At 47.3% G+C, this 23639-nt stretch overlaps 5 protein-coding genes across 5 annotated transcripts; all 5 read left to right on the top strand.

Annotated features, from left to right (window-relative positions):
• Positions 1 to 1689: 1689 nt before the first annotated feature.
• On the top strand, positions 1690 to 2655 carry EDB91DRAFT_1257094 (uncharacterized protein; the record flags this gene model as incomplete). Its single annotated transcript, XM_041324272.1, has 5 exons — positions 1690 to 1968; positions 2020 to 2124; positions 2177 to 2347; positions 2381 to 2477; positions 2540 to 2655. The coding sequence occupies 5 exons, from the start codon at positions 1690 to 1692 to the stop codon at positions 2653 to 2655; spliced, it is 768 nt and encodes a 255-aa protein (XP_041168858.1).
• A 450-nt stretch (positions 2656 to 3105) lies between these two features.
• EDB91DRAFT_1088915 (uncharacterized protein) lies at positions 3106 to 5314 on the top strand (the record flags this gene model as incomplete). Its single annotated transcript, XM_041316540.1, has 8 exons — positions 3106 to 3300; positions 3348 to 3464; positions 3512 to 4145; positions 4420 to 4596; positions 4617 to 4626; positions 4661 to 4712; positions 4760 to 4909; positions 5024 to 5314. 8 exons carry the CDS (start codon positions 3106 to 3108, stop codon positions 5312 to 5314), a joined length of 1626 nt encoding a protein of 541 aa, XP_041168857.1.
• Positions 5315 to 9408: 4094 nt separating this feature from the next.
• On the top strand, positions 9409 to 10190 carry EDB91DRAFT_1257092 (uncharacterized protein; the record flags this gene model as incomplete). The annotated part of the gene is made up of 2 exons (XM_041324271.1): positions 9409 to 9621; positions 9672 to 10190. 2 exons carry the CDS (start codon positions 9409 to 9411, stop codon positions 10188 to 10190), a joined length of 732 nt encoding a protein of 243 aa, XP_041168856.1.
• Positions 10191 to 10626: 436 nt separating this feature from the next.
• EDB91DRAFT_1088913 (uncharacterized protein) lies at positions 10627 to 11682 on the top strand (the record flags this gene model as incomplete). Its single annotated transcript, XM_041316539.1, has 3 exons — positions 10627 to 10821; positions 10871 to 10987; positions 11035 to 11682. 3 exons carry the CDS (start codon positions 10627 to 10629, stop codon positions 11680 to 11682), a joined length of 960 nt encoding a protein of 319 aa, XP_041168855.1.
• Positions 11683 to 14112: 2430 nt separating this feature from the next.
• EDB91DRAFT_1088912 (uncharacterized protein) lies at positions 14113 to 15977 on the top strand (the record flags this gene model as incomplete). Its single annotated transcript, XM_041316538.1, has 10 exons — positions 14113 to 14162; positions 14377 to 14480; positions 14572 to 14678; positions 14748 to 14797; positions 14848 to 14928; positions 15003 to 15013; positions 15044 to 15123; positions 15428 to 15466; positions 15495 to 15653; positions 15867 to 15977. The coding sequence occupies 10 exons, from the start codon at positions 14113 to 14115 to the stop codon at positions 15975 to 15977; spliced, it is 792 nt and encodes a 263-aa protein (XP_041168854.1).
• Positions 15978 to 23639: the final 7662 nt, after the last annotated feature.

Here is a 23639-nt window from a genome sequence, read left to right as displayed (position 1 = left end):
ATTGGGCATTGCTTGCAGCCAGGGGAATATATGGGTTTCTGTAACAGTCAAGACCAGTTACAGACATGGACTTTGAGGATGCTTGCAGCTCTTGATACACAGCTTGTTTCCAATTCTGTCAGTGTCTTACACTCACCACAGTAATACTTAGCTCAATCTGACTTTATTTAGGCTGGTTATGATGTCATTGTAGAAATTATTGGCCTACAGATGGCCAAAGAAATCTAGCACCACATAGTCTTATGTCCAGTTGCATCTAATCCTTCCATTAGCATAGCTGACATCTATTGGAATCAAATTCTGGCCCAGCAGGGATGTTTCCCTGGAAGCAGCCGTGTTCATTGTATACCTAGTGAGTTGCTCACTTATGTTTGCTGATATTGATTGAGTCAAGTTTCAAGTTTCATGAATGGTGTCAGAAGGTGTTTAATGTGACACTGGACAGAATGGCTGCTGCCAACATCATTCTGATATACAAACATATCCTCCATATAAAGGGCCTGCCTCTGGATAAGATTCAGCAAGTAGCCAGGGACCTCAGTTTTATCAGGTATTTAGCTTGACTCTCAATCCACCCAGTATATTGTATTAATACTACAAAGAGATATCAATGTTTATGGTGTGGACAAGGATGGATGCTACAAGAGACAAGCTCTTAAACCAGTCATCAGAACTCCTGTTCATGTCCATACATTTCAGGTCCAACACTTGCAGGAGTTGATACCCACATGTTTTTTTCACCCAAACATATGAGCTTCATTGCGTGTAGTAAGTCTTCTAATCACATTGTATTTGAAGCTTATTATCACTTACCTGTCATATAGCAAAAGATGGCCCTCCACTTGTTAGAGACCGTGCTCGGATGGAGAAGCAGAGGGGTCAGGGCTTGGCTTCAGCTCTTGCACTGTGCCCTTAGCTGAGTATGTGCCCCAAATTTGGAGCGGGTCCGACAATGTCCAATGATAGGACGAGCAGACTGCTTTGGTCCGCTTGGTGGGTCAGGAGGTAAGTGCTACTAGCGGTAATCCGACTAGAAGCAGAGCAGGGGAGGCGGAGGAAGTGTGTCAGGATAAAGGGAAGTAAGGGGATTTGGTTTGGTTGGGTAGGAGAAGTAAGAGTGAATACTTAGAGCGCAGCTCTAAGTCAGAGCAGACGGTCGGAGGTGACAACAAGGTAAACTTGTGTCTGGAGAGAGAGCACAGTCCTGTAGAGAATTCGTTTATATACTGTAGGTATCATGTAAGTAAATCAGTCAGCAAAGGTAAGGGCTATGTACGAAGCATGTAGAAAGTCTATTAGTAAGTGTAACAGATCAAAGCAGTGAAGTTGGAAATGAAATAAGAATGGACGGATCAGTAAGTATAGCACAATAGGACATAACCGGTAACCGGAGCAATAGTTAATCTAAAAGGAGTTAGGGGTGAGTGCGGAGATGAAGGCGGAGCGCTGGGCGAAATAGTAAGACAGAGGAACAGACTTCAATGAAGTAGATCCGGAATTCTGGATCCGGAGGTACGGGATATGACAGTATCCCCCCCTTAGGGCCGAGCCCACAAGGCCGGGGGTCTGGATTGTCGGTTAGGAGCATGAGGCATCAGAGTTTCCTCAGGGATGTTAGAAATGCGCCAGAGGTCTTTGGAGACAAAAAAAACATTTTTTCCTCCTTCTACTTTCTTATACAGTTTTATCATGCCCAACAAACCCGAAGGCGTCAAGAAGTCCGCCAAACAGGCCATGGAAGAAAGGCAGGTGGAGATGGCGGCGGAGTTCACTTGCCTACAGGAGGCCATTCGTCTGGAGGAAGAGGAGGAGTGCAGACAGAGGGAGGAGAAGATGATGAAGGTGGAAGAAAAACGGAGAGCGGCGGCAGAGCGGAGACGCGAGGAGGAGCAGAAACAGAGGGACATTGAGGAGTCACGGAGAAGGGTACTGGAGTTGGCGTCATTGGGACACATGGGGGTGTCAACGGTAAGTTAGATAGCTCATTGAATGTTTTGTCGGTACTCATCCGGATATCAGGTTACTAGTTGGTCCAGCACCTCCGAAGGTCCGGAGAAATCGTGCAGCTTCTGCATGGAGCGTAAGAGGGACTGTACCTGGACTCAGGCGTCTAGGTCCAACAGGGTAAGCATGCTTTGGTTCTTTCTCTGGAGTATTCTAATAGGTGGTCCGGTAGATCCGGAATTGCGACATGTGCCGTCAGCTGAAGGCGCAGTGCTCTGGCAGCGTTCCGCCGGTTAGCATTGACAAGGGGAAGAAGCGGGAGCGAGCGGAAGGTACCCCATCTCCCCGGGCAAAGGGGAAGAAGTGTCAGCGGAGCCCGGCGGAGACGGACGACAACGTGGAGGTGATTTCTAATCCCTAGATCATGATCACGGAGGAGGGCAGATGGGCGGAGTACGACAATGAGGCCTGGGTGGCCGCTGCCAATGACATAGTGGTGGCGTTGGCATGGACCAACGAACTTCTGGAGCAGAGTATTGCTGCGGCGGAGGGGAGCAGAGCGGCCATGGATTCCAAGCCTTATTCCTGGAGGCAGTGAGGAGCGGCTTTCGAGTGGAGGCAGCGGAAGAACCGGAGGAAACGGAGGTGGAGGTGGAGGGTGGGGGCGGTGCTGGGGTCTCCGGCGGAGATATGGAGACTGATGACCTCTAGATAGTCCTGTACTCCTTCGTATCTGGTTGTACATATGTGCTCATTTTTTGTAAAATGTAACTTGTTGCTGATTTTGTTCGGTAGTCGGAGGTGTTCGGAGATACGGAAGTCTGGAGGTCGGGGTATGAGGTTGATTGGTTGAGCACAGTGTGACAATATCCCCCCATTAGGACCGAACCCCTGAGGTCCTAGACAAATTCTCAGATTTTGGGGAAAGTGAATGACGGATGTTGCTGGTGGAACCAAAGCATGTGGAACAAAGTCCACAGCGCGAGGCGGAGAAGTTGTGCTGTGAAGGCAGATGGGGACAATGAAGTTCGGACTGGAGTGGATTGTGGGGTATGGAGTGGAGTTCCCACGGTGACGGATTGTTACTATAAGAGTGCGGGGAAGGCGGGGCTTTTTCCTACAGAACTTTTCATCTTCTAACATCTTCCAACACTTTTTACAATGTCTGATCCCCAAAAATTTGACTTCGCCGGCATGACTATGGCGGAGCTGAAAGAGTTGATGGCCGCGGCGGTGATAGCGGAGGAGAAGAAGGCCACTGAGTTGGCTGAGCAGGCGAAGAGGGCGGAAGAGGCAAGAGTTGCTGCGGCGGTGGAGAGGGCAAGGTTAGTGGAGGAGGCACGCAAGGCGGCAGAGGTGGGTTTCCTCTTATTTGGTTTGGATGATACTGATGTCTATGGTAGGCGCGGAGATCGGGAGTTTCGGAGGTCGCTTTTCCGGTGGTCGTGTGCCAGCGGTGCGAGGCCACCAGCCGGACATGTACGTGGGCGCTGGTGTGGGAGGCCCAGGCTAAGTCGAAGGTATGTGCTGTCGTCTTTTCCATTATGCCGGTGATTGACCGAAGCAGAGCAGAGGCAGGGCCAAAGCCAAGGCCTGCGACCAGTGTGTGGGCCTAAAGGCCTCTTGTAAAGTCGACGGAGACGAATCGCAGCCGGTCGTACCAGGGAAGAGTCAGAAACGAATGCGGGAACGGGTAGCGGAGTTCGGCGAAAGGACGGAGGAGGATGCGGGTAGGCCTTCTCGGAGGAGGAGGGTGTATGGGGAGGAGGAATCCATCACGGAGGTCGATGACCAGGAGTGGGTCAAGGCTGCTAACGATATGGTCCTGGTGCAGGCGGAGATGAACGCAAAGCTGGGGGCCCTCATGACGGCCATTACCCGACTCGCCAAGCAGATGGAGCTCCAACAGACAGAGCAGAAGGAAGAGAGGGACAGGGCCTGGGCGGAAGTCCAGGAGATCCTTCGCGTGACCAGGATTGTGCTGGAGAAGGGCTTCCCTGGCCGGGGAAGGCTCCTCAACAAGGTGCTTGGGAAGAAGGCAGAGGTTGGGATGGAGGCAGTGGAGGTACTAGAGCTTACCAGCTCTTCCAGTAGTGGCGCGGAGAGGCCAGAGGAAGAGGCGGAAAGCAAGGTGGAGAAGGGGCCGGATGGAGAAGAGTCCAAGTCTCAGCCGAAGCTGGTACCAGAGGATGTTCATACTTGTACATATATTGAAATAGGTTGCTTGATTTCCTTGGAAATGTCTTTGGAGGTACCAACGGAGAAATGAATGAAAGTCCAGTCCTGCCAGTGGGTTTAAGGTTCGGAACTCCGGAAACGGAGTTTGGTAGGACGGAGTAACTGGTTAATCGGATATCGGAGTGCAGAGTATAGATCATGTGATGGAATAGTTGGAGTGGGAGTAGCCGAAAATAATCATTGAACTTGTTCGGCAAAACTTCGTGATTTTTTTATTACTTCTGATGGACTTCTTAGATGCCCTTGCTTCTGCTTGGCCTGGCTTCTTCTTTGGTGTCGCCACATATTTGTTTGTGAGGATACCATACGAATTCCTCCTGAAGAAACTCCTGTTATGGTGGTTCTTTCCCAGTAACGATGGGAACAACATGGAGATGTTGGAAATGGGGAGGAGGGCCTCTTCAGATGACTTTAGTATGTCTTTTGGTTTTTAGAACATGATACGTCATTACTGATCTCCTTGGGATGTTGTTTACAGTCTTCTCATAAAGAACTCTCCTAACAATTTCGTCAAGGAGTATGGAGATACTGTAGATCTTGTCCATAGAGAGTGTTCCAACACTGTCCATAGTAACAGAGGACGATCCGGAGTAGATGGAGGAGCAAGATGGAGTTCCCTCCTGATGGAAGACTTTCCAGGAGGCGGCAGAGCGGAGGAGGAATAGGAGCAGAGGAGGAGAAGCAGGGCGGAAATCAGAGGAGGAGTAATTGGAGCAAAGGAGTATTGGTACATAGATGAAGTGGGGTAACTTGACTTGGGAGTTGGAAGAGGATGGGTGATAAACTGTGCGCATATACGAGAGGCTAGTCTGTATACATTGGTTAGTGCTAATCGGAGTAGACCGGACATAAACCGGTGGAGGAGAACATGGCTAGTCCAGAGTTTTTTAGGGGTTCCGCAGCGAAGCGGAACTTCATCGGATGTCGGAGGTCAATGGCATTTCCAGCAGTAGAACCCGGAAGAAGGTGTTACTCTATACCCTATCGATCAACGGATCGTGGCGGGCAAGTAAGCGGTATTCCTGAGTGGTACCAGGAGAATCCAAAGGGAGTTGAATGTCGAGGCATTCCAGAGGTGACTTGCCAGTCTGGAGTGGCGGAGAAATCGGATATAATAGGAAACCGGAGATAATTATGTAGCATTCTGGAGTAGGATAGTTATGATCAGGAAATCGGACCGGAAGGACTGGACATAGGAATACGGAGTTTATCGAAACGGGAATTCCGCAAGGATGAAGGATCCTAAACAATAATGGAAGGGTCTCACCAGTCCACTACCTCACAAAGTGGGTATCACCTTCCCTTCAGGAGCCCCCCAGCGTTTAGGAAGGCTGATCATGACTTTCCATATGGCTATCAGAGTGGCTTACGATTTTTTCTGCAATCTGAATGCATCACCTGCAGACTCTATTGTTACCCTGCACAGCCTGGGCACCTCTTACTGCATCATGACCCCGGTGCCAGTGGTTAGGTCATTGTTAGCTCACACCCCCACCCTACCTCGACACCCGTATACAATACTTAGGGATGAATTTGAAGGGTACAGACTACTGGCATCAATATCTGTGGCAGGTGTGGGAAATCCTATGGCAGCCTTATGTGCAGTGTTTTTTTAACAATGGGTGGCATTGCATGGTAACTAGCACTTCAATTCAGACCACCAGAGCTAGTTCAACAAGCTCTTGATGGCCCCTCCTTGGACGTTACTGTCTTGGGGTAAGGCAACATGGCAGAAGGATACTGAAATGACTTAGTTACCCCAGTAGACTTGGGGACACTTATCAGGTGCAGCTCTATGGGTGTAGAACCATCTAGTCAATGGATGGGGTTCTGGATGGATGTAGATGCAAAATGGTTCCAAACCCACCTGTCAAACTTGTCATCAGGCAATCTCACTGCTCCCAAGACTTGCAAAAATTGGAAACACTCCTTCTGGCCTACTGCAGCAGTAAGGTTAGGAGACTCCGCTGGTACAGAAATATTTGCCCACAGCTTACTCCAGGACTTGAGTTATTGCACAGACAAGGAACCATGTGGGGATTTATCAGTATATGCTAACCCACAAGGGCAACTGCCACGCATGAGTCAGGACAGGGTTGAAGGCTAAGTGTAGTGAAACTTGTGCATTTCCATCTATTGTTCCTTTTTCATCACAAAGATTTTTTAGCTGCGAGGACTTGGATAGTTTGATCACTCTGAACCCTGTACTCAGTAGTGGTCCTATATATGATTAAATAAATAAGCTGGTGGGTATTCATGCTTTGGAGCAGGTTAGTAGTGCTGGAGATCTCTGATATTAGTATACAAAGACTGCAATAAGAAGTCATATATATACAGTGGCTCAAAAAACTGTTCATATGTTTTCACATTTTTCACTATCTATGATATTGTGTGAGAATGTACAAACACATCAAGGACATGCTGGTACCATATTGGAGTACTACTTCAGGGCTTCCAATTGAGCCATATGGTGTGGGAATCAGCCAAGATATGGTGGAGATATGAGGCTTACAAAATGATGACTCATGCGGACAGTTTTTTGACTCAAATATTTTACAGCAATAATCAGATATTCTAGTACTCTGTGTGACCTCCCTTGGCTTTAATTACTGCCTCTATCCTTCTAGGCATACTCTCAATCAATTTCTGGCAATATTCTGCTGTAATCCTTGCTCATTCCACTGCTACTCTCTCCCATAGCTCCTATACTACTTTAGGGGGGGTTTCATAGGCTTGAAGCTTCTTCTTGAGTGTTTCCCAGAGATGTTCAATGACATTGACATCAGGGGACTGTGCTGGTCGGTCAAGAACATTGATATTATGTTCTTTAAACCATTGTCTGGCTCTTCTAGATGTGTGCTTGGGATCATTATCCTGTTGGGAAATGATGTCTTTTTCATCAATCCCTAATTCAGCTACGCTAGACAGCAAGTGGTCATTTAGAATGTCCACATACTGCTCAGCATCCATCCTCCCCTCAACTTCAGCATGTATACCCACACCATTCCATCCCATACAGCCCCGTACCATTAGAGAACCTCCTCCAAATTTGACAGTCTCACTAACCTCTCTGTCTGTTAGAAAATCCCTCTTCTTTTTCCACACATATACCTTCCCATCTGACCCAATCCTATTGATTTTGGTCTCATCTGACCATATAACATGCTTCCAGTCCTCTACAGTCCAGTTTTGATGGGCCAAGCCAAAGGTAGTCTTCTCTGTCTATGTTTGATAGAGAGAAGAGGCATTTCTTCTTTGTTACTGCCTTGAGAACATTCCTCACAGTTTGTGAAGAGACAGTGGTGGTGATGGTGGAATTGATATAATGGGTGGCTTGGATGGCATCATTAGCCTTTCCTGTAGTGATATGTTAGATGATAGCCCTCTTATTAGCAGAGGTGGATGTCCTCCACAAGAGTTTTCCTTGTCTAGATGGCTTTCTTTGATATACTTGGCCACAGTAGACTTGCATACTTCAGTTCTAGAGAAAATTTGATGAGCAGAGAGGACAGCATAGGACAAAGAGAGGATATTATCCCTTTAAGCAGAGGAGATGGCTTTCATGGTAATTATGACTATGACACATGAGACATTCTGGTTTATATAGTTAGATATAGTTTTAAGAGTATGCCTAGAAGGATAGAGGCAGTAATTAAAGCCAAGGGAGGTCACACAATGTGCTAGAATACCTGATTATCACTGTAAAATATTTGAGTTAAAAAACTGTCCACATGAGTCATCATTTTGTAAGCCTCATATATCCACCATATCTTGGCTGATTCCCACACCATATGGCTCAATTGGAAGCCCTGAAGTAGTACTCCAATATGGTACCAGCATGTCCTTGATGTGTTTGTACATTCTCACACAATATCATAGATAGTGAAAAATGTGAAAACATGCGGACAGTTTTTTGAGCCACTGTATCAATCATATATCCTAAGTGATATACTATGTATGGGATAGATCAGCTATGACACACAACATTTATTCTCTGAGGAATAAGTATCCTTAATCACATGCTATGAGACCTATAGAGGCTTGTGTAATAAGAAGTCATAGGTATATATCAGCTATCAAATACAACATTCATACTCTGGGGAATATGTATCCTGAATCACATGTTATGAGAACTATGAAGGCTATAAATGGCTTTCTAGTGCTAGCTTGTGCTATGTGTGCTTTGCAATGAGAAGTATTAGATATATAGCAATAGTTTTTTTTTAGATGCTGTACAGGATAATCATCAGTAGGTGTATCTTGAGTTGCAGAATTTCAGGAGACTGACAACAATTTGGAGGGTGATGACTATGATATTGATCCAATGATTGCTGTATGACTTGCTGATGCCTGTTAAGGTCGTGCTCAAGGGAGAGGTTACTCAAAGGGCTTCAGCTTCAGCTCGTGCACTGTGCCCCTTACCTGAGTACGTGCCCTTAATTTCTGGGGGACAGAGGGGAAGTCCAGGGAATTCCGGAGGACAGAAGTTGGTGGAGTTTGGCAGAACTCCGGAGGACTATGTGGGGACGGAGTAAGGCTACTACAGAAGTCCGGAGTAGAAACAGAACAGAGGTTAGACTACCCTAAGGTAGAGCCGGAGGATTAGTCCTAAGGTTTAACCCCTAAGACTCAGAGGTGGACAAGAGATGAGACTCAAGTCTGGAGATTGCAGGAATGAGCAGAACTAAGATGATATTTGAACTAAGGAGTTCCAGAGTATTACAGGGGTTTATATACTGTAGGTATCATGTAAGTAAATCAGTCAGCAAAGGTAAGGGCTATGTATGAAGCATGTGGAAAGTCTATTACTAAGTGTAACAGATCAAAGCAGTGAAGTTGGAAATGAAGTAAGAATGGACGGATCAGTAAGCATAGTGGAATAGGACATAACCGGTAACCAGAACAATAGCTAATCTAAAAGGAGTTAGGGATGAGTGCGGAGATGAAGGTGGAGCGCCAGGCGGGATAGTAAGATGGAGGACTGGACTTTAATGAAGTAGATCTGGAATTCCGGATCTGGAGGTATGGGATATGACAGTATCCCCCCCCGTAGGGCTGAGCCCACAAGGCCGGGGGTCTGGATTGTCGGTTAGGAGCATGAGGCATTGGAGTTTCTTCAGTGATGGTAAAAATGTGCCAGAGCTCTCTATACAGCTCGCCATGCCCAACAACCCCGAAGGAGTCAAGAAGTCCGCCAAGCAGACCTTGGATGAAAGGTAGGCGGAAATGGCGGTGGAGTTCGCTCGCCTACCAGAGGACATTCGTTTGGAGGAAGAGGAGGAGCGTAGACTAAGGGAGGAGAAAAAGATCAAGGCAGAGGAGAAGTGGAGAGCAGCAGCGGAGCAGAAACGTGAGGAGGAGCAGAAACAGCAGGACATCGAAGAGACGCGGAGAAGGGTACGGGAGTTGACATCATTGGCGCACGCGGGGACGTCAATGGTAAATTTGATAGCTTATCGGATGTTTGTTGGTACTTATCCGGACATTAGGTTACTAGTCAATCCAGCACCTCCGAAGGTCCAGAGAAATCGTGCAGCTCCTGCATGGAGCGTAAGAGGGACTGTACCTGGACTCAGGCATCTAGGTCCAACAGGGTAAGCATGCTTTGGTTCTTTCTCTGGAGTATTCTAATAGGTGGTCCGGTAGATCCAGAATTGCAATGTGTGCCGCCAGCTGAAGGCACAGTGTTCCAGGGAAAGAAGTGTCAGCGGAGTCTGGCAGAGATGGACGACAACGTGGAGTTGATCTCCAATCCCCAGACTGTGATCACGGAGGAGGGCGGATGGACGGAGTACGACGACCAGGCCTGGGTGGCCGCTGCCAATGACATAGTGGCGGCGTTGGCACAGACCAACAGACTTCTGGAGCGGAGTATCGCTGTGGCGGAGGGGAGCAGAGCGGCCATGGATAGGTTCGTGGAGGAAGAACTGGACGAAGTGGAGGAGGAGGTGGAGGGTGCGAGTGGTGCTGGGATCTCTGGCGGAGATATGGAGACTGATGACCTCTAGATAGTCCTGTAATCCTTCATGTCTGGTTGTACATTTTATGCACATCTTTGTACAATGTAACTTGTTTTTTGATTTTGATTGGTAGTTGGAGGTTTTCAGAAATACGGAAGTCTGGAGATCAGGGTCTGGGGTTGATTGATTGTGCACGGTGTGAAGATATCCCCCCATTAGGACCGAACCCCTGAGGTCCTAGACAAATGCTTGGATTTCGGGAGATGGGAGACAGATGTTGCCGGTGAAACCGAGACATGTGGAATGAAGTCCACAGCGCAAGGCAGAGAAGTTGTGCTGTGAGGCAGATGGGGACAATGAAGTTTGGACCGGAGTGGATTGATGGGTATGGAGCGGAGTTTCCACGGTGACAGGTTGTTACTATAAGAGTGCGGGGTTTTTTCAGACACTTTTTTCTAACTTAAATTCTTCCAACTCCTTTACAATGTCTGATCCCCAGAAATTTGACTTTGCCAGTATAACTACCGCGGAATTGAAGGAGTTGATGGCTGTGGCGGCGATAGTGGAGGAGAAAAAGGCCACTGAGGCGGCAGAGCAGGCAAAGAGGGCGGAAGAGGCAAGAGTTGCTGCGGTGGCAGAGAGGGCAAGGTCAGCAGAGGAAGCACACAAGGCGGCGGAGGTGAGTTCCCCTTCTATCTGGCACTGGGTGATACTGATGTCGATGGTAGGCATGGAGATTGGGAGTCTCAGAGGTCGTTCCTCCGGTGGTCATGTGCCAGTGGTGCGAGGCCACTGGCCGGACATGTACGTGGGCGCTGGTGCGAGAGGCCCTGGCGAAATCCAAAGTAAGTGCTTTTGTCATTTCCGTTGTGCCGGTGATTGACCGGAGCAGAGCAGAGGCAGGGCAAAGGCAAAGGCCTGTGACCAGTGCGCGGGCCTGAAGGCCTCCTGTAAGGTCGATGGAGACGAGATGCAACTGGCCGCACCAGTGAAGGGGTGGAAGAGGATGTGGGAGAGGGCAGCAGAGTCCAGTGAAAGGGCGGAGGAAGAGGCGGGTAGGCCTTCCCGGAGGAGGGTGTATGGAGAGGAGGAGTCCATCATGGAGGTCGACGACCAGGAGTGGGCCAAGGCCACCAACGACATGGTCTTGGCCCAGGCAGAGACCAACGCGCAGCTAGGGGCACTCGCGACAGCCATAACCCGACTCGCCAAGCAGATGGAGCTCCAATGGGCGGAGCAGAAGGAAGAGAGGGACGGGGCCCGGGCGGAAGTCTGGGAGATCCTCCGTGTGACCGGGGTTGTGCTGGAGAAGGGCTTCTCTGGCCGGGGAAGGATCCTCAACAAGGCACTTGGGAAGAAGGCAGAGATTGGGATGGGGGCAGTGGAGGTCTTAGAGCTTACTAGCTCTTCTAGTAGTGGCACGGAGAAGCCGGAGGAGGAGATGGAAAGCGAGGCAGAGAAGGGGCTGGATGGGGAAGGGTCTGGGCCTCAGCTGGAGCCGGGAGCAGAGCTGGAGGAAGAGGCGGAGATGGAGACCTAAGTGTAGCTAATTCCTGTCCTCTTTTCCGGACTCCTATGTTCATACTTGTATATATATTAAAATAGGCTGCTTGATTGCTTTGAAATCGAGTCTTCGGTGGTACCGGCGGAGAAGTGAACGAAAGTCCGGTTCTGCCAGTGGATGTAAGGTTTGGAACTCTGTTCCGGAGTCTGCAGGATGGGGTAAACTGATTAGTTGGATATCGGAGTGCGGAGTATAGATCATGTGATGGGATAGTTGGGGCGGGAGTAGCCGAAAATAATGAACTCGTTCAGCAAAACATCGTGATTTTTCCATTACTTCTGATGGATTTCTTAGACACCCTTGCTTCTGCTTGGCCTGGCTTCTTCTTTGGCATCGCCACATATTTGTTTGTGAGGATTCCATATGAATTCCTCCTCACAAAACTCTTGTTATGGTGGTTCTTTCCCAGTAACAATGGGAACGACATGGAGATGTTGGAAATGGGGAGGGTCTCCTCAGACGACTTTGGTATGTTCTTTGGTGTTCAGAACATGATACATCATTACTGATTCTTCTTGGACTTCCCTTCAGATATTACACAAAGTCCCTTCTAGTGAATTTGGTATGGAGATATTGTAAATCTTTTGTCCATAGGAGGCGTCCCAGAATCTGTCCATAGTAACAGAGGATGATCCAGAGTAAATGGAGGAGCAAGATGGAATTCCCTCCTGATGGAAGACTTTCCAGGAGGCGGCAGAGCGGAGGAGGAATAGGAGCGGAGGAGGCAAAGCGGGGCGGAAATTGGAGGAGGAGTAATTTGGAGTGGAGGAGTATAGGTACATAGATGAAGTGGGGTAACTTGACTTGGGAGTTGGAAGAGGATAGGTGATAAACTGTATGCATATACGAGAGGCTAGTCTGTATACATTGGTTAGCGCTAATTGGAAATAGACCGGACATAAACCGGTGGAGAACATGGCTAGTCCAGAGTTAGGGGTACCGCAGCGAAGTGGACTCTTGTTGGACATTGGAGGTCAATGGCATTTCCAGTGGTAAAACCCGGAAAAAGGTGTTTACTCTATACCCTATCGATCAACGGATCGTGGCGGGAGAGCAAGCGGTATTCCTGAGTGGTACTAGGAGAATCCAAAGGGGTTGAATGTTGAGACATTCCGGAGGTGACTTGCCAGTCTGGAAGTGGTGGAGAAATCAGATATAATAGGGAACCGGAGATAATTATGTAGCATTCTGGCGTAGGATAGTTATGATCAGGGAATCGGGATGGAAGGATTGGACATAGGGATATGGAGGTTTATCAGAACTGAAATTTCGTAAGGATGAAGGATCCTAAACAATCATGGAATGGTTGGAGGAAAAATCGTAGTTTATGAGGGACAGGAGTTTAAACCTGACGGAGAAGTGATTCTCGGACATTAGTATACTCAGTAAGGTGTGAGTTTGAATATACTGTTAAGGTCATGCTCAAGGGAGAGGTTACTCAAAGGGCTTCAGCTTCAGCTCGTGCACTGTGCCCCTTACCTGAGTACGTGCCCTTAATTTCTGGGGGACAGAGGGGAAGTCCAGGGAATTCCGGAGGACAGAAGTTGGTGGAGTTTGGCAGAACTCCGGAGGACTATGTGGGGACGGAGTAAGGCTACTACAGAAGTCCGGAGTAGAAACAGAACAGAGGTTAGACTACCCTAAGGTAGAGCCGGAGGATTAGTCCTAAGGTTTAACCCCTAAGACTCAGAGGTGGACAAGAGATGAGACTCAAGTCTGGAGATTGCAGGAATGAGCAGAACTAAGATGATATTTGAACTAAGGAGTTCCAGAGTATTACAGGGGTTTATATACTGTAGGTATCATGTAAGTAAATCAGTCAGCAAAGGTAAGGGCTATGTATGAAGCATGTGGAAAGTCTATTACTAAGTGTAACAGATCAAAGCAGTGAAGTTGGAAATGAAGTAAGAATGGACGGATCAGTAAGCATAGTGGAATAGGACATAACCGGTAACCAGAACAATAGCTAATCTAAAAGGAGTTAGGGATGAGTGCGGAGATGAAGGCAGAGCACCGGGTGGGATAGTAAGACGGAGGACCGGACTTTAATGAAGTAGATCCGGAATTCCGGATCCGGAGGTACAGGATATGATAATGCCCATGAGGAAGTTGTGCAAGGTAATGGTGTCTTTGGTGTTATTATATCATCAGAGCTGGTACAATTGGAGTTTGGTCATTCTAAACTGTGGGAATTGCAGGGGATCTAGTCCAGGAAGCATAAGAGGACCATCCCACTTTCAATGAGAAGGGAGATGGTGGGTCTGCAGGTCTGCACCAGTGACACCATAAAGAAATTTCAAGTACTATTGGGGAGTGAATCAGTCCAAGAGACTCTAGAGAGGGTATTAGGAATACCATTAGTTAAAGCATATGTTGCCATGAACCAAGAAACATATCTGAGTCCACATGATCAATGAGAAAAAAGTCTCCCCTGGTACTAGCAAAGTCTGGAACAAGTAATGCATAGAGTGAAGTGTGAACTCCAATGAAGTGAGTGGTCAGGCACAAAGATGTGTCAGTTGCAGATCTCAATCCATAGAGCATTGTGAGCTTGTCAGAGCATCCATAGGTAGGACTAGGGCATGTACTGGGTATGGGTCTCTACATGCCTAACAGCTCAAGCTTGAGGGTGAAGCAAGATGTAACACAATGAGCATACCTCTTCCTCAGTACAATTGCTGTCTGGGAAAGCTTCTCAGGAGTGTTTGCTTTCAACAGCTCATCATTGGATGAGAAGGGCTGCTGGCATGGTAGTGGCTGGAGATATGAGAATGGTGAGTGCAGAAGGTATTTCACATGGCTGGTGCATGCATCTCTCATGGTTAATATGCTTGTGACCAGTGTCTGTGAAAATTATTTCTGAAGTCTCAAGTGATAGTGGTCAAGGTCTGAAACAGATGGTGCACACTCCCCATTTACAGCCCAAGCATTGGCACTTGGGTGTGGTTGATGTAAAACAATGTGTATATAAGGTACGAGGTTGAACACCATTGGGATACACAAGCCTGAGAATAGGTCATTGCAACAATGGCATTGTGCAGCAACAAGACAGACATTTGAATCTCAGTTGTGGGCTGCTGGTGCCATATCTGTAAGCCGGGGAGTTTGTGGGGTTGTCATGCATCTGACTTAATGATATAGAATGAGGCTGTTAGAGACTGTGCTTGGATGGAGAAGTGAAGGGGTCAGGGCTTGGCTTCAGCTCTTGCACCCCTTAGCTGAGTACGTGCCCCAAATTTGGAGCAGATCCAACAATGTCCAATAATAGGACGGGTGGACCGCTTGGGTCTACTTAGTGGGTCAGGAAGTAAGTGCAGCTAGCAGTAATCCAACACAGAGCAGAGTGGAGGAGGTGGAGGAAGTTTATTGGAATGGAGGGGAGCAAGGGGATGGAGTGACAAGGTCAGAGAGGTAAGAGTAAGTACTTAGAGCACAGCTCTAAGTTGGAGTGGAGGGTCAGAGGTGACAACAAGGTAAACTTGTGTCTGGAGAGGGAGCAAAGTCCTACGGAGAATTCCCACTAGTAGAGACAGCAGAAAGACAAGTAATATTAAGACTGGGGAGTAGCTATGTACAGGAGGTGTTTTTATATACTTCTATGTAGGAGGCAGTGACTAGTTAGTCCTTGGTATGAGGCTATGTACTAAGTATACAATTTGTAAGTGAACACAGGTGGAAAACATAAGTTGGAGCAGATATCAATATGTATGCATTGGATCAGTTAGTCGAGCGGTTATTGGAAGTACCGGTGATCCAGGAAGTAAGTACTATGTGCAAATGGGGAAAAGTATATACCTAAATGGGGAAAGGAGTTTACAGTAGAATGGACAATGCAGAAGGCAACCGATGAGGCAGTCAAGCAGAACCATAGGAGCGGATGCGGGAGGCGACTGGGTTGGGCAGACGGCAGACGGAGCGGAGATGTCAGGAAAGCAGAGAAGTATGAGGTCGGGTGGAGTGGATATCATCCACTCATCATTTATCATATTCTTGTCCTACCCTCTGTAGCATTTTCCCCTTTGTCTTCCTCTCATCCTCCTCTTCCCATCATCCTCTCTCCTTCATCTTGATGCTCCAATGATTTGTCTGCATGCACTTGTGATGCTTCAGCACTTGCTGATGTGTGCTGCATTCATGTGCTGAGTGTGGTGGGGTGTTAGGATCGAACAGAAGTCATGGGCAGTGTGATATTTGCAGGTGTCATTGCTGCTGGCATGGTAGTGGCTGGTGGGACAGAAGTAGCCAGTGGAGGAGGCGCTGAAAGCAGCTGATGTGTGCCCTCTTCAGCTCTGATTATTTGTGGTGTGTCGCATGGAGTCTTGGAGGATATCCTGGCAGTGGCACACTCAACTTTGTATTGTGCAAGTTTGAAGTGCTGTGTTAGGGAGTCGATCTTAAACTGACATTGAGTTAGGTGGAGTGGTAGTGAGTGGTAGGGATACATGCCTTGTTGAATATGTCTGTGGAGTGAAGCTTGCTGGCTTGAGCTTCCTGCATTTGTGTCTACTAAAAGCATTAGTAAGATTATGAATATTGACTGTATTGAGAATAACTGAGAACCAAGCCACAAGTGAGCTAAGAGGACTTGCTACCTACGGGCGAGTCTATGTAAACAAGTGTAAACACTACCTAACTCAGTAAGGAATTCACATCACATGCTAAGTGAGAGTCCAATAGAATGAGTAACATCATAACACAAAAAACTCACACCATAAGGTGCTCAATCATCACAAATAACATATTGCTGGTTATGCTATATGTTGTTGTTAGCTTTTGCACCACACAAGCAAGAAACATGCCTCTTCTGCACAACATTCACTATATGTTTCCAGTGAAGCCCATTGCCGATTTACACAAGTACATCTGAAACAGAAATGGAGGACCTGCTGTGGCAAAAGAAGCACTGAGAGTAAAGCACAACACCTAAAGGTATACCTGGACAATGTCCAAGGTAAGACAGTTGCATCACTAGAGGCACAGTGGGGTGAGTGGTATGCCTATGAGTCTGCTGATGACATCATTAACTTGTCATGGTTGACTTAAGAGCAGGAGACATTGAAAGTATATCCTAGAGACTTGGTGCACGCAGCAACTTGTGCAACAGCAGTACCCACCAGGTGTTTCAGCATTGCAACTCCCTCTATTTGATCCCAATGACTCATTCTTACTGCTGCCACCTGAGGATGCCAAGGAAGCCTGTTGTCCACTGCACCCTTTGTTCATGGTGGTAAGGTTCAAGCATGTCATCACTAAGCCCAGACAGAAGGAGATTGTCAAGGCTTGGGATGCTCTGCAGTTCATTAGTGTCAAACACTACACTGGGTTGAGGGAGGCGAACCACTCATCAACCCTTGCCTTGCACCTGGGGGTGTGGAAAGTGCAACAATCATTCCCCAAGATGACATGGGATACAAGGCTACAAACTCCCGAGGCACTGAGTGTCATAGACTGAAGATCTACAGATAGATTTGCATATGTTTATATACTCTAAGTAAGTAGCATAGCATAGCAGAAGGCTATGTGCTGAGTGTACAGAATTACTAGAAAGATGACTGAGACAATGAGAAAGGGGCTTGGAGAATAGTATGTACGTGACAGATCAATAATCACTCGGGTATAGGGATTACTGGTGATTTGAAAGGAGGAACTATGATACCAAAAGGAGGTAGGACCAGTTGAGTGGTTTCTAGTCTAGAAGTGGATCGGTGAGACGGTCGGGCAGACCAATAGTTGGATGGAGCAACATGAGAGGAACTGGAGGAACCAAGTGGGTCGGAAAAGCGGAGATGGTGGAGGGAGTAGGAGTAGGATCGGGCGGACCAATAGGGTGGAGGAGCAGAACTCCAGATAGAGTTGGATGGTAGGAATATGGTGTCAGAGGAAATAGGGGTAGTGTTGGAGGAGTGGAGCAGAGTTGGGCGGAGATAGCAGGGCTAGTCCTGCTGAGATGTACTTCATGCATTTGTTGGTGAAGGAGGGCTGGAGCGGATGGGGAAACAGGGGGTCGGACCAGTGGTGGGGATGTTTGCAGGAGGTACTGGAGGTGCTCGGATATGGTATATGACAATTCCCCATCATTCTGACACTTCACAATGATAGCCCTTGTGATGCCTGATGTATGAGAGGGTTGCTTACATTGCCTGTGTCAGGGATGGGTTAAGCCATTGTATTCAATGCCTCCATTCATGCATGCCAGGTAGCAATGGCAAAAATGCATTGGGTTTGTTAGTGTCACATTCAATCCACAGTCCATCATGTACAACTCCATTGACTCCATCCCATTGCACACCAATCAATCATGAACTCAGATCAGGTTAATTAGTCTCACATTCAATCCACAGTTAACAATCCACAACTCAATTCACTCTATCCCATCACACACCAAGCAATTGTTTCTTCAGAGTTCTCTTCACTTGACTTCACCTTACTATCAATCAATACCAATTGACTGAGACATCTAATGCCTAGTACCAGTAGAAGGCCTGCAGAAGCATCTATTACTTTCTGTGTGTGTGTGAATGCCTACTTGCTATGTAACATACACAATCTTCACAGTCCCTGGAGCACCTCCCTTTGCATCAGCCCTTGAGGACATGATCGATGAACAGTACAGGCCATCTGCAGATTGATTAGATTCAGACAATGAGGGTGATGCCAAGATGAAGACAGTCAACATGTGCATTAGACGGCAGATGGAGGTATTATTGAACAGCCTGCATGAGATTCTTTCTGAAGCATTTGCCACCTTGGCAATTCCAGGTGGGTGTGTTGATGGGCAGCTGATGAGCTACAATGATGCTAGTGGAGATTGGGAGACAGCGGAGCAGAGGGAGCAAAGTTTTAGGGACTTAGTGGAACAGGCAAAGCATGACAAGGCATCCAACACTAGGAACATCTGGGGATTGGTATGCCTCACCCAGGCACTGAGAATGGAGGCAGAGGAGGTGGTGAAGGAGTGTGCACTCTGGGATGACAGTGATTCTGGGCACAAGAAGGTGTTAGAATGACTGAGAGAACCAAGCCACAAGTGAGCTCATGAGAGTGAATAGGACTATAGTCCAGTGTCAGTTGCTAAAGAGCAACCAACAGAGGACTTGCTACCTATGGGCGAGTCTATGTAAATAAGTATAAACACTACCTAAGTCAGTAAGGAATTCACATCACATGCTAAGTAAGAGTCCAATAGAGTGAGCAACATCATAACACAAAAAACTTGCACCATAAGATGCTCAATCACCACAAATAACAGAAGACCTATGTTGGAAAGAGAATGGACAGCATCCAACTCATGGCAAATTCAGCAGTATAGCCTTTGGATGCCAGACATACATGGAACAGGCAAGGAGAAGGGCTGAAGTGTTAGAGACCGTGCTCGAATGGAGAAGCGGAGGGGTTAGGGCTTGGCTTCAGCTCTTGCACTGCGCCCTTAGTCAAGTACGTGCCCTGAATTTGGAGCGGATCTGACAATGTCTGACAATAGAACGAGTGGACCGCTTTGGTCTGCTTTGGTGGGTCGGGAGGTAAGTGCTGCCAATGGTAATCCAACTAGGAGTGGAGCGGAGAAGGTGGAGGAAGCTTATTGGAATGGAGGGGAGCAAGGGGAACAATAGGGGGAGTCAGAGAAGTAAGAGCAAACACTTTAGAGCGCAGCTCTTAAAGTCGGAGTGGAGGGTTGGAGGTGACGACAAGGTATACTTGTGTCCAGAGAGGGAGCAAAGTCCTACAGAGAATTCCCACTAGTAGAGACAGCAGGAAGACAAGTAATATTAAGACTGGGGTGTAGCTAAGTAGGGGATATGTTTTATGTATTTCTAAGTAGGATGCAGTGACTGGTTAGTCCTTGGTAGGAGGCTATGTACCAAGTATACAATTTGTAAGTGAACACAGGTGAAAAACATAAGTCAGGGTGGATATCAATATGTATGCATCGGATCAGTTAGTCAAGTGGTTATAGAAAGTACCAGTGATCCGGGAAGTAAGTACTAAGTGCAAATTGGGAAAGTATATACCTAAATGGGACAAGGGGATTTACAGTAGAATGGATGATGTGGAAGGCAACCGACGAGGCAGTCGAGCGGAGCCATAGGAGCGGATACAGAAGCTGACTGGGTTGTGTGGAGGGTGGATGGAGCGGAGATGGTAGGAGAGTGGGGGAAGTAGGATGTCGGGCGGAGCAAATATTAATATTGACAGAGTGGTCAGATCAGGTATATAACATGAAGGGAGGGAGTCATGTATGCGGTCTGTAATTAAGCTGTGCTACTCCTTGTTGGAGCATGTGGATGAGGTTCTCATGTACTCCCTAGACTGGTAGATCACTTTGGTTAATGTCACAAACAGCATTTAAGAGTATTTGAAATGTAAGATCAGGAATACCTATCCTAACATTGATGCACCAACTATTCACCTTGTTATGGCACATATATGCAGAGGTTGACGTTATCATTGGTTCTATTGAATGCACCTGCCATTCTATTGCTCCTGTCCATCTTCTTGCTTTTCAAAATCCATATTGAATTTATATGCATTCCTGATACTTTATGGAGGTGGAGGTGGAGGCCTACTGTTCTGGTACCAGGGATGTATCTGAGCATGCATGAGTGCACTGCCAGTGCTGCATTGTATGCTGTGGTGCCACCTGAGGTAAGGCACCTCTCATCTCCTACACTTATGCCACCTTATATACATCTGAGGCAGACATGCTACCTCTCCCTGCCTGTCAAAACAAATGTTCACTGTCTCCCATCATTAATGAGGAGGAACATCTCCAGTCTCCCTTAATCAAACAGGAGCAGCACTATACCCCTCTCACAATCATGTGGGAGGAACACATCCCCTTCACTATCATCAGGCAGGAGGAACACCATGCCTCACTGTCATATCCCATACCTCCGGATCCGGAATTCCGGATCTACTCCATTAAAGTCCAGTTCTCCGTCCTGCTATTCCGCCTGGTGCTCCACCTTCATCTCTGCACTCACCCCTAGCTCCTTTTAGAATAGCTATTGCTCCGGTTACCGGTTATGTCCTATTCCGCTATGCTTACTGATCCGTCCATTCTTACTTCATTTCCGACTTCACTGCTTTGATCCATTATGCTTACTAATAGACTTTCCACATGCTTTGTACATAGCCCTTACCTTTGCTGACTGATTTACTTACATGATACCTACAGTATATGAACCCCTGTAATACTCTGGAACTCCTCAGTTTGAGTATCATCTTAGTTCTGCTCATTCCTACAATCTCCAGACTTGAGTCTCACCTCTTGTCCACCTCTGAGTCTTAGGGGTTAAACCTTAGGACTAATCCTCCAGCTCTACCTTAGGGTAGTCTAACCTCTGTTCTGTTTCTACTCCGGACTTCCATAGTAGCCTTACTCCGTCCCCACATAGTCTTCTGGAGTTCTGCCAAACTCCACCGACTTTTGTCTTCCGGAATTCCCCGGACTTCCATTGGACTTCCCCTCTGCCTCCTGGAAATTAAGGGCATGTACTCGGGTAAGGGGCGCAGCACATGAGCTGAAGCCGAAGCCCTTTGAGTAACCTCTCCCTTGAGCACGACCTTAACACAGTGAGAAACTGTGATACACTAATCAAGACACAAGCAGGTGGCCACCATCATTGATAGAAAATGCCCATAAAGGTGAGAAACCACTGACCATAGTCCAAAGGAAAGGTGGATGGAACAACAAAGAGGAATGTGGGCCACTGTCATCAACAGTGAACACCCATAAAGGCGAGAAACCATGGGTGAAGGTAATGGTAAGAAAAAACAGATAGCAAGAAATGTCAGACACAAACACTATAAGATATGGAATCATGATGACCATATGACACAAGGTCTCCAATGTGTGATTGAGCGCCTGGTTAGTTGTGGAGTCAGTGACTTCAGAATCAATGTAGTGGGAGAGTTCTGTTAGGTGCATGGAGGAATAATGATAGAAGTGTCTTCCAGTGCAAATGAATGGGACTGATGTATACTGTTAGGTACTGTGCCGGCTCAAGAGGCAGAGGGGTCGGGGCTTGGCTTCAGCTCTTGTGCTGCGCCCTTAGCCGAGCACATGCCCCAAATTTGGAGCAGGTCCGACGTTGTCCAATGATAGGACGAGTGGACCACTTAGGTCCACTTGAGGGTTAGGTGGTAAGAGCTACTAGTGGCGGACCGACTAGGAGCGGGGTGGAGGGTGGAGAAGGCGGAGGATAATGGGGAAGGTGGAAAGGGGCTGGGGAAATGCTTGATAGGAGCGGAGGAGTTGGAGGATAATGCGGAGGGCGGAAAGGAGCAGGGGAAATACTTGATAGGGGCGGAGAAGTAAAGAGAAGACTTAGAGCATGGCTCTAAGTTGGAGCGGAGGGTTGGAGGTGACAACAAGGTGAAACTTGTGTCCAGAGGAGGCAAGGTCCTACTGAGAATTCTCACAAGTAGTAACTGCGAGAAGACAAGTAATATTAAGACTGGGGAAAATATCTAAGTACAGGATATGTTATATAATTCTATGTATGAGGCAGTGATCAGGATAACTATGTTGTAAAGCTATGTACCAAGGATATAGTTTGTAAGTACTTTACACAGGTGAAGACATAAGTTGGAGTGGATATTGATATGTACGCATCAGATCAGAAATCGAGCGGTAATAGGAATTACTGGTGATCCGGAAGTAAGGGTCTATGTACGAAGGGGAAAGTATATATCTAAATGGGGAAAAAGGTCCAGTTGAATGAGACATTATGGAAGGGAACCAGTTGAGTGGTTGAGCAGAAGCGTAGGAGTGGAAAGCGGAGCAGATATTAATATCAGAGCAGTCGGATCAGGTATATGACATATACACAGTTTGCAATGTCCCAGGAGGAAGTAACATAAATTCCTGGAATGTGAGCAATCTAAATGTCAGATTATTGTTGGCCTACAAGATGCCCCTGGCAGGAGTGTGATAACCTCACCATTGCAGTACTTCTGTAGCCATTTGTGGCTTGCTGAAATTGGTGAGTTTAGTTGCAAGTTCCTGCAGATGGATGCAATTGCTGCTTCTACTCTTCAACCTGAACACAACCCAAAAACATGATCTCAGTCTCCATCCTGACCCATGTCAATGTCCCTTCAGCGTCGTGATGAGGATACATTAGGAATCCTGCATGATGCAGCAATGCCCATCCCTTTACCATGAAGTTCTCTGGATGGACCTTGGATGTGATCAGAACTGAGTGTGTTGTTTGATTCCATCTGTGCACCAGGCTGTGATCAAGATCCCTGGGTCTGAGGTTCAGCAATACATTATGGGGATACAAGAACATTGGGCACACCTAAAACCATTGGGCAGCATGATGTGTGAAAGTGGGATATTGAGGATGGCTTGTATCCTCATTGGATCATTTATTGATTTGATGCATGACCTTATTGAGCCTGTGAAGGTAGGGTTGATATGATTGTCACATCTCAACATTGTATCTATGATATCCATCAACAATGTATAATGTTATATTGCACATGAATATATACCATGAATACAAACTGGCCAATTTAGTGAGATCCCAAACATGAAATTGAGGTACTGTTGTCAATGCCCTGCTTGATGCCGTGGTGCTCCATGGATCATTGTCATATACCAGATCCAAGCACCTCCAATACCACCTATAGACATCTCCACTGCTGGTCCGACCCCCTGTTTCCCTATCTGCTCCATCCCTCCTTCTCCAACAATGCACACAGTGCATCTCAGCAGGACTGTTAAGACCATGCTCAGGGGTAAGGCAGAGTCTGAGGGGCTTGGCTTTAGCTCATGCGCTGCACCCCTTACCCAAGTATGTGCCCCTAATTTTGATTGTAGTCTGACATGAGTTCTACAAGCTCCAACAGGATGTCGAGCGGAGGTCCTCCGAGGACCAACGGACTACTAGATGTGCGGGAACATCGGGCAGAGGTTGGTCCACCTG

The sequence above is a fragment of the Suillus paluster genome, assembly GCF_016628075.1.
Source record: "Suillus paluster strain FC165 chromosome Unknown EDB91scaffold_245, whole genome shotgun sequence".
NCBI lineage: Eukaryota > Fungi > Basidiomycota > Agaricomycetes > Boletales > Suillaceae > Suillus > Suillus paluster.
The sequence above is the reverse complement of the archived record's forward strand: the minus strand, read 5'-3'. Positions and strand labels throughout refer to the sequence as shown.